The 14315-nt window shown below is 39.6% G+C and overlaps 2 protein-coding genes across 30 annotated transcripts in view; one reads left to right on the plus strand and one right to left on the minus strand.

Moving 5' to 3' along the window:
- Nucleotides 1-14132, plus strand: part of SLC26A1 (solute carrier family 26 member 1) — a 38007-nt gene extending 23875 nt beyond the window's left edge. For 9 of the 23 annotated variants that reach the window (XM_087741827.1, XM_087741828.1, XM_087741825.1 and 6 more), the window contains 4 exons: nucleotides 158-236; nucleotides 6706-6772; nucleotides 7175-7825; nucleotides 9172-14132. In XM_087741827.1, coding sequence (XP_087597953.1) covers nucleotides 6764-6772; nucleotides 7175-7825; nucleotides 9172-10692 — 2181 coding nt within the window. In that variant the 5' untranslated portion in view covers nucleotides 158-236; nucleotides 6706-6763 and the 3' untranslated portion in view covers nucleotides 10693-14132. Of the gene's footprint in view, nucleotides 1-15; nucleotides 237-6688; nucleotides 6773-6955; nucleotides 7091-7174; nucleotides 7826-9171 lie in introns of those variants that run through there. The other 14 variants (XM_087741844.1, XM_087741842.1, XM_087741843.1 and 11 more) reach the window with 9 other exon arrangements.
- The window catches only part of IDUA (alpha-L-iduronidase), a 48335-nt gene that overhangs the window by 27417 nt on the left and 6603 nt on the right, over nucleotides 1-14315 (minus strand). The window contains exon 1 of one of the 7 annotated variants that reach the window (XM_087741854.1): nucleotides 2611-2777. The exons of the other annotated variants lie outside the window; for them this stretch is intronic. The gene's annotated coding sequence lies outside the window, so the exon portion shown is untranslated. Of the gene's footprint in view, nucleotides 1-2610; nucleotides 2778-14315 lie in introns of those variants that run through there. 7 annotated transcript variants of the gene reach the window in all.

Below are 14315 nucleotides of genomic sequence, written 5' to 3' on the forward strand. Positions count from 1 at the left end.
ATTTAAACTCATATCCTCAGCAAGTGCTGCATATATCTCCAAGTTTTCAGAACAGTACAAGTGACAACACACTACCAAGCAGCAAGCTCAATATTTCATAACTATCCATTCTTCCCCTGAGGAATATTTGGCTAATAATTATCCTTTACGCAACTAGGGCAATGCCTGACTGAAGACTTTCATTCATTCCAACGTGCAAAAACAGAGCTGAACATTCCTGCCAAAAAGCTACCCAGGTAAGAGATTTGCCTCTCCTCCCACACCTCTGAACTCAGGTTTTATCTGTTCTTTGCCTGTTTTCAAAGGTGCAAAACTGCCTCTTTTCAGTTATTTTGCACACTGGTGTTGCTTTTTAAGTTTTGTCATTATTCTGTTCTTCATAAATATTGCTTATACGGTAGATACTGGGCAAAGGTTTGTAAAACATGCAGTCAGCTGCAACTGGTATGGAAGTAATCTTTCCTGCAAATCCTGGTCTCAGAGTTCAAGACCAGCCATTTGGCTAGTTTTTATTTGTACTTGAGAAAAGTGGCCTATATGAAGCTCATCTGGTTCTCAAAGTATTAAATTATTATTAAAACTGAGCATTTTCTTAGTGATTAAATATGAAAGAGGGTTTCCAAAATATTGTCCTTATTGTGTGTAGTGAACCCAAGATACCAAGGAAGGCAACAGGAAAAAACATGAGAATGGGATATCAATTTGTTTTTCTCTACAACAGCTTAATGTGATTAAACAAAGTCCAGCAAAACCACAGGGCAGAAAAGAGAACTTAGTGTTTAGCTTTGTGACTGATAACTAAGGTCTTGGAAATCTGTCTTGAAAGATTTTTTTAAAAAACAGACTTTCACTTTGGACCAGCTACCTTTCCAAAAGCAAGAAGTCTGATTTTTAGGAATGTTCTTTGACCCCACAGAAAATGTCTTTTTAGCGGTCATGCCCTAGGATTCTCCAGAAGAATAACGCTGTCTTGCCTTTGAGTGCATGCCAATATTTTGACCAGCACATTCTAGAACCCCTGAACAAAACCAGTCCCTGGAGAACCAGTGAAACTATTTCATCACATATTTCCAAGGTCTGATCATTCCCAATGATGATCTGATGGGCCAGCCTTAACAATAGCTGCTGGCTGACGGTGTGAGTTCTATTGTAGCCTGCTCATCACCTGTGGGATGGTTACATGTGAGTGACTGTTATCTTACTCACTGGGACACTGGACTGAGAATCCATGGGAAAATATGAATTGAATCACAGCTGGTAGTGAATGAAGGCATTCTAAAAAGAGCCTAACTTGCCTTGGAAATCCTAGATCAATTTATAGCTGGAAGTAGAAATTGTGAATTAGAGATTTTAATTAGAAATACACAAATCTAAAAGATTGCTTGACTCCGAGAATAACTCCTTAGTATAGCAGTGTTAATTTATAGAGGACTTAGACTAATATTCTGGCTTTCCTGACTCATAGAGACCAATTAACTGTAATATTTTTTCCTCTTTCTCTTTTGGATTAGCATATCATTGAAACTAAACAGGAAAATGCTTTGAAGCCACAATATTTCGCCCAGATATAGCAAAAAACTAACTGAGCCCATCAAGTTCCACATGATTTTCCTAAAAAGCACTGCAATATTCATTGCCATAGCTGAAAGCTTGCTAGGTCAGTGTTTAAATAAATGGGTTTGGTTGCTGGCACCTTGCTTAAGTCTGCTTCCAAGTACATCTAGGTCCTGGTGCTCTAAAGCTGAAAATACAATAGCTTATGCAAGACAAAGTGAAACATTCATTTCACTTGTTCTGTTTTGTCACTTGATCCTTTCTAAAACTCATAGGTTATATTGACATTTCTAAGTAATTCTGCACAAGAAAAGCAGATTAATAAATCAAAGCAGTAGGTGCAAAAGCAGTATTGTATTGTATTATATGCATTTCAGGGGACTTTATTTCAGACTAGTCACATCTCACAGACTAATGTCCTCACCACATCTGCTCAAATCTGTCCAAAGAACCAATTGCTGGCTCGGGTTTTTATGCCACCATAAAAGGTCAGAGTGCACTACGGCAGAGCTTCTGGGTACTTTCCTCTGAAAAAAGTCTGGTTTGTAAGCATAACACGCCTCTGTGCATTGAATCTATGCACTGTAAATGAGGCTAACCAGGGATTTTTTTCAAAACCGTGTTAATGCTCAAAACCAGAACAGTAATGTGGTCATAGCCATTAGAGACCGAGAGGTTTCTTAGAGGCAGAAAAGATTGCTGATATGAAAGATGAGTAACATGAACATCTACAAGTGTTTTAAATCAAATGCTTAGCTAAACTGATCTCTCGTGTTTTTCTGTGATTTATGCAACAAAAATACAATGAAACTTCAGATGATAAATACAAAACCTGCTCTATCCACATTAGTTTTTAGCTGATTTTTCATCATTCGAACATAAGGAAAACCGCAAGCATCACTTGGCCCAACCTATATAAAGGCCTCTATCCTAACTTAAACTTGCAATCACTATTTCAGCAAGAACGAGTGACTCTATTATAGAGTTGTGATATACTGACTTCTGTCCCAAATACAGCACTTAAGAGATCTCCTTAGCATAGAGAGGCATGCTCACCCTGCCTACTCCCTCTTTGGCCTTCTAGAGATACAGCTTCAGATCTTCTGGTGGACGATCAGGGTGAGGAGACAAAGGGATGCATCAGAATAAAGATTTTTGGGTTTATGTTGTTTCACAAAGAAAAATTCATCCAGCCAGAATGGTTATATGTGTACCAGCAGAAACTGCTTGCCAAGGAACCTGCAAAGAGAAATCCCACTGAACATGTTGTGATGAATGCTTCCTCCCCTGCAAAGATATTTTGTCACACCAGTGGCATGGTGAAAAGACAGGAACAAAGGTGGGACTAAGGCCAGTTGGAAAGTCAGCAGTATGTTTGGCTTGAATGCCTCTTTGCTTTGTTTCCCTTTTTCACAAGATAAACTGAGTCACTGCATTTAACCTGAACGAATGAGCGGTTCAGACAGTGGTTCTGCTCAAGCAGGGGAAAAAAGAAAAAGCTTTTGGCTTTTGCTCATATGGTCAAGGGCAAATTGAAAAAACTTAACTGTGATGATTCCAAACATCAAAATACTATTAAAAATAACCAAGACCACTTTTTGTTGTAATGATATGGATGATACATATGTTTATGAATATGCATGGAAGTAACTTTCACTTGTATTAAACAGTTGAGAATGTTCTGACACCAAAGTCAAATGCAATGGATAGACATGTTCTACGCTATATGCTGCTTCATCTGCGCATCCCTGCTAAGAACAGCGCTTTCAGCAAGTGATGGGAAGCCTTCACTTGAATAAAATGCAAACATTATGTTCTGTGAAGCTCTGGGGGGTGAGGGGGAGCCTGAAATAGGGGTTGTCCCTTTTCTTATAAACCACTTAGCATAGGCTGAGCTGAAAATGGGTCAGTTTGGCGAACCACCAGAGGAATCTATTTACCGACACTGCTGGGGCTCCTGAATATTGCTCGAGTATTACCATCGTGGAAGGATGGTGTCATAACTCAGTGCCAGAATCAGAAGGCCAGAGTCTGCTCATGTGCACAGGAGTAGACAGATCTGCTCTCCACCCTCCTGTCTTTAGAGATGGCAAGACCATTGGAAGCTCCCAGCTCTCTGCTAGGCTGCAGAAATATACAGGGGATAGCACACAGCCATGGTGGAATCTCATTTTCTTCAGGTGAAGCAACTAAGTTATTACTGAGCTACAGGCATCACAGCCTGAGAATTCTTGGGTTACACAGCTGAAAAATGTTTTGCTGGTAACAACGTGCCTTCCATTATTTGGTGTGGATTTACTATGTTCTAAAAGTAACAATTAAAACTCTAAACATTAACAGTTCCTGGAAACCAATAACATCTCGTTTTAAAGCTGAGTGTTTTACAGCTAGCATGTTCATTTCACATGGATTCTGAAAATGTATCTAGCAGAATAAATGGTTATTTACAGGAAAACCCTTATTTTCAGGAGAAAAAAGAATTTAAGAAAATTACCTCCTGTCAGCATTTGGCTGTGTTTTAGCCTGAATGTATTTATTCCACCAGGAAGGGTTTTTTGACCTTTGTCTAAAATGCATCAGAACTGCTGAAAAGATACACGCTTTATCATACTGGCTTTTTTTTTTGTTGGCTTTTACAAAAAGCTACTATTCTGATTATCCAGTAGGGCAGTACAGCCAATATATATTACTAAATTATCATTCATACACAAGATCTCTTAACAGATTTCCAGAGAAATTATATTTCAATAATCTTATATATTAAAAACTATTATCATCCATCAGGAAGCTGCACAAACAATGAATATGTGTGAATTTTAATGTGGTTTTTTTTTTTGGTAAATACAAATTTACTTGTGAGGAAATTGTGTGAGTTTAGAGAGGGGCAGACAGCAACTGTACAATTAAATATAAGAGTGTAGTGCACAGAAGCCAATGCAATCTTTTTTATGCAGCCTATCAAAAGCAGTCATTTGGATACTGAACTGCCCACTAGCTTTTAAGTATGTAGAACAAGGGCACCATTTTTATTTCTTGGCTGTGTGAATTTACTTGGCTGCAAGAAGTGAGTGGCATTCGAATAGGACTTGCTGTCCTCACGCACAAGCCTCTCATTCTCCAAACTAATTTAGGTAAGACAGGAAGTGTAAGTTTTTTGCATCTTACAAATGAGTGTCTTTATTACAGTTGCTAGCATTCTGTATTTAGTAAAATTTAATCATATGCTCTTAAGTATTTCTCTTGGTGTTGCAAGTTCTTTTATCTTTTCTATCACTTTTGCATTCTAACAAAGACTAGATCCAACGTATTTCCTGTCCAAGCAGATCTTGCCTAGCATAACCATGCAGTACATTAGAATCTAAAGTACATTTGGCATTACTGATAAAAAATAGCCATCAATCTTTCTAAATAATTACATTGAATTGTAGTTAGTTTTCCTTTATGATGGAAATAAACCTTACTTACAAACATAAAGAAACTTATACAGTGGGAGCTAAAAACTATTTAACGTAATTGGGATGGATAGAAATATACTGATTTTTTAAAATATATTTAGACTATTATGCAGGTAATTTTCAACTTCGACAATCAGTCCACACATCTCTAACAAGAAACTCTTTTCTGCCTTTTACCAAATTATGAATTACATACCTGTAACACTTAAACATCCTGTTTCATGTTGTGGTTAAACTTTGCATGGCGTTAAAAATCATGCCGTGTCATTTAAAATAATACTTGGGAACTTATTTAAGACTTTCGCGCTAGTTACAGATACATATCTTCTTACTGTTTGCAATTTGCTGGCAAAAGGTATTTGTTAAAATCTTGGAAAAAATTTCTAAGCAGGATAGACGGAAGACTTTATAATAAGCCACTCTCTATTTGGAGTGCTAGAGATCGAAAGCTTACAGGCTGTTGGTAATCTATGCTTTTGTTTATCAATTATGCTTCCAGTTGGACTCAAAAGCCCTTTGTTTTTTCTCAGCTTGGATTTCTACAATTTAACTGGGTGTTACCAAACATTAACAAATCAAAATACCCTTCTTAACAAAAAAAAAAGAAGTATGAAATTTACACAGAGAATGATGACTTCTGTCACTAGAGTCTAAACTTACTACTGTTAAAATATACCAACAGAATACTGTGCCAGTGAGTGTACTTCAAGTTTTAGGAAACTGATGGGTATGGCTTCTGTCTCTAGATACGGAAAGAAACAGCTTTTTTTTTTATCACAGTAAGTGAAGACAAGCATTGACATTATATTGCAATGTCACACCTGTCACCAAAACGCTTTGTTGCAGAGATCCTGGCTGTTTATGACACTGGGAGAGGCTGGGCTTGAGAAGTTCTTCTTTCCTAGAGACTCTGCATACTGTTGTACTAGCACATACTCTCTTCTTCTAGGTCAATATGAGTCATTCTTTATGTCCTAGTACTTATATATGGGCATCCACTCTCAGAAGTCTCTTCTTTCTTTCCACTGCAAACCAGAAGACAAGATTTGCCACTTGGCATGATCTGTTTGACATTTTCCACTTTCCTGCTCCTATTTTTACTTTTAAACTGTTTAAGGTAGGGCACTTGCATGTTATACTGTTTGGCCTCCCAGTCATGTCCCCACCTACCCCCAAATGATTTATGAATGCACTAAGCTAATTTCAACTTAATTTGACAATTGAGTAAAAATGCAGAGATTGAGTTTGGTGAAAACAGTTGTGTTCATACAGGCAAGAGACACCAAAAGCACCTCTATTTGGAGAACACAAATTTTCCCAGTCTTTATGTATCAGAAAACTGCCATGCAGGAGAACCATAGGAAACACTGCTGGTTTTCTTCTGCTGCCCACAGAGTTATGTGTTGTATCTTATTCCCTGACAGCAAAGCTAGGGCAACTATCGGTTTAAACCTGAAAATACTAACATGTAGCACTCTTCTGAGATGATAACAGATTCCATCATGGTGCATGGCCCATATATTGCCAAACTGGTATTTCTGAGGAGATGCTTTTTACCTAATGGAAGCTGCACATCAAAACAATCTGCAATTCAACAGGTTCATGTTATGTAGCAGCTTCTAAGAGTCCATCTATGGTTTGTGTACAAATTTTTGCATGACTAAATTGTTGCTCTCCAGAAAACTCTGCTTTACAGGTTCTACTAGCAAGATTTTTCTCCTGTGCATTGAGGACAGCTGCAGTGACAGATCACTATGCCACATGTGAGTTCCACACCAATGACTACAAGATGCACTATTAGAAAGACTATAGCCTGCCTCACTAGTATATGTTTATTTCACACCATCAAGTGCTGCCTCTGATCACAGAGACCTCTCTGATGGAGCATTTGGAAAAGCTGATTTGTTGTACAAACAAATGACTAATTTAACTCAATTTTTCCTTAGTAAAAAAAAACTGGATTCAATCGAATGTCTGCAAGAAAAGGCTCAGTCTTCAGATTTATTTCTTAGTGTTATGTGTCACTGGAGCCCTGTGGTGGTGTTCTTGTTGGGATGATGCTTCCTTAAAAGCACAATCAGGTGACAAACTTTTAGTGTCAAGCATCTATGCTAAAAAAGCACTTCATGAACTGCAGCCTAACAGCCATTTTCTTCACACTGCAGGAACACATACATGAAGTAAATGCTGGGACAATGGAAAGACCACTTGAAGCTGCCAGGATGGAAAATAGCACCTCTTCCTGCTTTCGCATGGAAAGAAAGACTCGTGTCAAGATTAATAGGAAAGAAGTCATGCTAGCTAAGCTGAGGAAGAGCTGCTCCTGCACCCCAAAGAAGCTGAAAAACTTTGTCATGGACTTCCTTCCCGTTTTACGATGGCTTCCCAAGTACCAGTGCAAAGAGTACATTTGGGGGGATGTTATGTCTGGGTTAGTGATTGGGATCATTTTGGTGCCCCAAGCAATTGCATACTCACTGCTGGCAGGTCTGAAGCCCATTTATAGTCTTTATACATCATTCTTTGCCAACATCATCTATTTCTTCATGGGCACATCCCGTCATGTCTCAGTTGGCATTTTCAGCTTGATAAGCTTAATGGTAGGACAGGTTGTGGACCGAGAACTACTCTTGGCTGGGTTTGACTTGAATGATGATGCCCCACCAGCCTGGGGTGATGGCTCTCTGCAGAATGACAGTCAGTCCAACACAACTGCCTTCAACCTTACAATTGCAGGGATGAATACTCAGTGTGGGAAAGAATGCTACGCTATTGGCATTGCCACAGCCTTGACATTTGTGGCTGGAGTGTATCAGGTAAGTGGTTGCTGACATCCAGAGGCAAGGTATGAAGTTCCTAAAGCTTCTTTGTATGACCTAAACTTTGGTTTGACTCTCTTGCAACGAGAGATACAGCATCAGTTCACTTGAACGACATTGGACAATTTTCTCCAGGAAGCCTAACGAGAAAGCATGAGATAGGCAGTTTTCTCAGCTACTAGCAAGCACAGGTAAAGCAAGAGTGTTCTGCAAGACCATTAACATTGTTTTAATACTCTACTGCCTCTTGGCCTTGCTGCTTTCATGGGACCATGAATCCACTACAGATCTTACCATGAAAGAAAATCCCAGGTAGCTGTGTGCTTCAACAATGAAGAAACAATTCTGTTTCCCTAGATTCCTTAACAAAGGTGGATATCCACTCACCTACTTCTACACAGGTTCAGAATGTGCTGCTCAGTGTTTTTTCTAGTGGGTATTATGTTCTACCAAACTGCTGTCCAAAGATAACTCAGAAGAAGAAAGGACAAGAGGGGAAATAGATTGACTAACTTACTTTTCAGACAATGGCTGTAAGTCTCTTTGAGACTTACCAATGTGCTGCCTGTCACAAGGGTATCAAGAGAACACAGAAGGAAGCACAATGAACATACATACTTACCTATTAATTGTATATATATATGAATTAAGAAAGAGCTAGCTAACTTCCCATTTACTAAGAAATTTCAGGTCACATTTATGAACACCAAAATGCCCTTGTGAAGCTATATTTTCCAAAGCCACCAAAGGAAGGAGAAGCAACTAGTTAAGGACAGTATCCAGGGATCTGGGAAAGTTTGTGAGCTCTTCTGCCACTTCTGACCTTAGCCATGCCACAAAGGCTGTCTGTGCTCCACTTTCCCTTCTGTTCACAGGGCTAAAATTAAAAGCTGTTTAATATAACAGTGCCACTAAAGTAGGGATCTTAGCTGTTGTCATTCTGTTTACAAAGCAATGGTCGTAAGGTTTAACTTTATTCACTTCAAGACAGGAAAAAGAAAATTGTCTTTGGTATAACAGAAGCATTTTTTGATCCACTGCTCTTTTGCATGGGAAACAAAATTCAGACAAGCCACTTCAGTGGAGTCGCTTCAGATCAATGTTTGATTGACTCTGTCTCAAACTTCTCACTCACCTCTTGGGTTTGTAGTATCCCAGAACAGTAAAAGGAATCACATGTTTTAAAAGCAGACTGGAAAAGTCAAAGGATAATTCCTATTTTAAGATTCAAATAGCCAAATGCTATCTGCCTCCAGCTAGTTCTCTCCCATCTGTACTTAATTATTTGCAGCATTTAAGGCTCATCTTTTTTTTTTCCTTTTTTTTTTCCTGTGTCTCCTCAGGTTCTAATGGGAATCTTTCGTCTGGGTTTCGTATCTATGTACCTATCTGAGTCTGTACTAGATGGTTTTGCAACTGGTGCTTCCTTAACCATTTTAACAGCTCAAGTGAAGTATCTGATTGGAATAAAAATCCCACGTAGTCAAGGGCATGGGATGCTTATTATTACCTGGATTAATGTTTTTCGGAACATTTCTCAAGCTAACCTTTGTGATGTCATCACAAGTGCCATTTGTATCGTGGTGTTGGTCACTGCTAAGGAACTAGGAGATCGGTATAAGCATAAGCTGAAATTTCCTCTTCCCACGGAACTGGTAGTTATTGTTGTGGCAACACTGGTGTCACACTACGGTAAGTTAAATGAAGTGTATGCATCCAGTGTTTCTGGAGCTATTCCAACAGGATTCATTCCCCCCAAGGTACCACATTTCAACCTAATGCTCCAAGTCGCTGTAGATGCTGTGCCTCTTGCCATAGTCAGCTTTGTCTTCACTGTATCCCTTTCTGAAATGTGTGCAAAGAAATATGCTTACACCATCCGAGCCAATCAGGAGATGTTTGCTGTGGGCTTCTGCAACATCATTCCTTCTTTCTTCCACTCTTTTGCAACCAGTGCAGCTCTGGCAAAAACACTTGTCAAAACATCTACAGGCTGCCAGACTCAAGTCTCTGGAGTCATTAGTGCAATGGTGGTTTTGCTGGTGCTGCTCTTCTTGGCACCTCTCTTCTACTCCTTGCAGAAGTGTGTCCTCGCTTGTATCATCATTGTCAGCCTCCGAGGAGCCTTAAGGAAGTTCCGAGATGTGCCAGCACGGTACCATGTGAATAAGGTGGACACACTTGTTTGGGTTGTTACCATGTCTGCCTCTGCCTTGATCAGCACAGAAATAGGGTTACTGGTTGGCATTGTTTTCTCCATGTTATGCATCATTGTTCGGACACAGCAGCCACGGGCAGCCCTGCTTGGTCAGATTCAAGGCACCAGCTTTTATGAGGATGACTTAGAATATGAAAACCTCTCTTCTGTTCCAAAGGTGAAAATATTCCGTTTTGAGGCCCCACTTTACTATGCAAATAGAAACTACTTCGTAAAGTCTCTGTACAGATTGACTAACTTAGATCCTAACCTAGAAGCTGCTAGAAGGAAGAAATACGAGAAGAAGGAAAAGCAGGATCCAAAAAACGGAGATCACACAACTGCTAATGGACTGGGCATTGGAGAAACCACTCTGCAACTAGTTCCTAAGCAAATTGATTTCCAAGCCCTTGTTGTAGATTGCTCTTCCATCTCATTTTTGGACACCACTGGAGTTAATACTCTAAAGGAAATCCTGAAAGACTACAAGGACTTAAACATTTCTGTTCTCCTGGCTTGCTGCAATCCCTCAGTGATAGACTCTCTAAAAAGAGGAGGTTACTTTGGGAAAGATTTTGGAAGTATGCAGGAAATGCTGTTCTACAGTATACACCATGCTGTCCAGTTTGCAAAAGACCAAAAGCTTCCAGCAGATTGCTCAGTTTAATCCTGTGTCTTCCTTGATGATTCAATATAAAACTGACAGATGGGGAGGGGTGGTTTGCAATAATTAAATTATCAGACACACTGTTGGCTGTGTACAGCAATGGGCCTACAAGCCATTCTCCCCTGAAGAGCTTTGCTGTTTGTCAGATGCCACGTAGAACAGCCACTGGGGATGCAGTCCAGGACCAGGATGGAACAGGTTGGATTATTACCTGCACCTTCCCTTTAAAATGCAGGTGGTGTGCAATAGGACAGTTTGGGATTGACTTCCCCCTTGTGCCATGATCATGTGTGACCCAACATATACATCATGTGAACGTTGTGCTGGAAGGTCTGCCCAGTGTCAGCTGACTCTTCCAGTGGTCTAATGGCTGGTTTGTGTTAAGAGGGCTAAGCCATCTCCATGAAAATGCAATCAACCTAGCATCTTGGACACATAATGGTTTAAATTCTGGCTTGCAAGAATTCCCCTTCCATCATTCTAGGTATGCTCCTAAACAACTCCCACTATTTGCATACAAATAAAATGTATAAAATACTGTGGAATGTAGCATATCTCTCTACCTTGATTACCTAGGCTTAATGGCAGAACCTGCCACAGGAGAAGCAGCCATTATCCATCACAGGTTCCTCTCAAAACCATCATTTCCAAAAATTACTACTGGAGTCACCTGTGTTATTGGCTTCAATCTGTGGTAATTAGTTACTGAAGGGTGTGATACCCTTAATGATGCTGGAAGAAATATGACTTTTATGCACAATTTTGTAACTAGTAAGAGGATAAACAGGATTAAGAAAAATTAATGGCTTTAACTGGCAATGACACAGTTACCCAGGCAGTTGTACCATCCTGTAAAAATAAGTTGCCTCTGATGGGCAGATGCAACTCCAATTCAGGGACACATAAGGACCATCAAACATAAAACCTCAGAACTGTGATGCAGCAGAGCATATTCTTCCTACAACTGCCTGCCTGGGTGCAAAGAGAAACAAGAGAAAAGAGGGTAGGGTGGGAAGGTAAATCTGTGATCTGCCTAGAAGGGGAGTGATGGGTCAGTCAGAACTGCCTGGCTGGTCTTCTCTGTTGCAACGCTAATGAAGATTTACAGTAGCATACCTGGGCCAAGTAAAGGGAGCAATGCCTTGTAAGTTGTGTATCCCCATATGCTGGAAAAATTCCACCACTGTTTGTACATACTACAGATGTTTTGGGTTTTTTTTCTCCTATAATACTATGCTTTGATTTGAGGTCCACTAAACCATGTTTTCCAGGGCTGGGTTACTTTCTACAATAATTTGCATTAACTGCTGTTCATTCTGCTTTATTGCAAACGATACCCTCAGAGTCAATTGTGTTGTTATGTATGCATGTTCTCTCTTTACAAATAAGCACAGATTTAGATTTTGATTGTAACACAGTACTCAGTGTTCTGGCCCGTGGCATTGGCAGCATATCCTCTCTCATACTCAAGCTTATAATTACCTGCACAAAAGGTAGGACAGCTGCCCTATCTTTCTCTCCTTATTCATGGCTGGTTCACACACAGCACCACGCATGGAAGGAAATTCTATCACAGCTGTGCCTCTTATAATCAGCAGACTCTAGAAATAGGTTCCATGTATGCAGAAGCCATTTTTCTGCTGTGCCATTTAAAAAAAAAAGTCAGATCAACACATCATGTGACTTGCTTATTTCAACTTTTCAGGTCACTGAACGAAAGAACACTCAAATTGAGGTTCTCCAGGTGCCCCAGAGCCTGTCTGGCTCTCAAGAACTTCTAAATATTTTGTTAAAGGAAAAGCAGTGCATTCCCAAAAGACAAAATAAAACATGTCTTCACAGGGATTGAGACTAGCACAACATTTGGTAAGTGATTCAATGCCAACATTTTCATGCACTCATTACAAAAAAGCGTATCAGCTGCACACTGTTAGTACTGCTAGAGCAGTAAAACCTGACAGAAATGTCCATCGAGAGATTAAAGGATCGACCATTAGCAGCATTTTCCTGCCATAAAACAATTGAATTACAATATTCTTTAAATTGCTGACTTGGTATGACTAGCGTCTTTCTGTCATAAAAGCAAATGGGCAGAGCCCAAGGACAGAGTATTGCTTTGTGTCTGCTTTTGTTTATAACCATTCTTTGATCAGGGAATATCTCTTTTAAGGTTCTGCCAGAGCCTAGCATGAAGAAGTGGGTTTGCAGGAGTTACTGCCAGACCATATCAATATAGACACTCTTAGGCTGTTGTGCCAAAGCAAGCTGTCATTTGAAGTCAAATAAAATTGTTTCAGTACAGAAGAACACACATCCTAGCAATCTAGACTTCTTTTATCTTTATGGGTCAAGCTACCAGCCTAGAACATAAAGGAAAAAAAAATTAAAAATACCCTTAACTCTAGATTAATCCCATTTTAAAAGGGGGGGCGGGGGGGAAGAGAGAGAGATTCCAATAGAAAGTGTATCCTTCCAACAGTCTCTGCAGAAACATGAAGAGAGGCTGCCCTTCTCTTATCCAGCAGGCTGAGAAATTAAGAGTCAGAAGTCTCTTTTTCATCATATTTATTGTAAGAATGGCACCAAAGGATACCTAAGCAAAGAAACTTGGCTATGCATAAAAGGGGGGATAAGCTTTAAGACTTCTACTAGGAAGAAACTATTGACCAGAAGAAACCATAAGAACAATTTTCTGTTTCAGTTTCATTGGCAGAGCTGGCTCACAATCAAGTTGTTGTGTTGGACAATGTCAAACACAGCAGGGAAACAACTTTCAGTGCTATGATGTAGGGATGCTGGGAGACTGTAAATTGTTTCTAAGGAGTATGTAAAAGGTAACCAAAAAAGCAAGCCTTTTTCTGGCACGTTTATGTTTGCTGTACTGTGTTATACCAAGATTAAAGGTATGAAGATTGAAAATGTTAAAAACTGCTGATTCTCTTCTATTCTACCAGGAATCAGATACCGTTACATGGAGAGGAATTGTGGATGGGCTTGGAATTCCAACTAGTTTAATACTAATGTTGAAATAAAATCATTATATGCCTTTTAGGAAATGTTATATCCATCATGTAGATTGACTATATTTTTGTTCACTGTGGTGCCTTGTATAAATCATGTATCCAACAAACTTTAGTACTGCTACATAAAAATAGGAAAGGGTTATTAACATGCAGACTGTGTGGGTCCCATGGAGCTGGGCAAAGAGTTGGGAATCTTCACCTCAAACTCCTGTTGACCAAGCAGCATGGCCAGAATGTGTGGTCTAGGTGTCAAAATGGCTGTATTTATTGGCACTGGTAACTAACAACCAGGGAACTGCGCAGTCCATGAAAGACACCTTGGGTTCCCCCGTAACCATGAATATTCCTGTGTCGCATGATGTAGAGACAAATGTGTGCTTTTGCTTGGAAAATAAAACTAGCAGTTCTTTGAAAATAGTTTGCCTCATGGTATCCTTTCACAGGTGGTGAAATAACAAGATAACTTGGAATAAAGAAAAAGATAAGAGGTGGGTTTGCTGTCCTAGAAAAGGGTTAAAATACAGGGATGCACTCAGCATTGAGGGATCAGAAGACATGAGAAAGACCATTATAGAAGTGAGAAGGGGAAGGTGGCAGTCT

This window comes from Nipponia nippon, unplaced genomic scaffold (assembly GCF_047370975.1).
Source record: "Nipponia nippon isolate SJK-2023a ecotype South Korea unplaced genomic scaffold, ASM4737097v1 scaffold_8, whole genome shotgun sequence".
NCBI lineage: Eukaryota > Metazoa > Chordata > Aves > Pelecaniformes > Threskiornithidae > Nipponia > Nipponia nippon.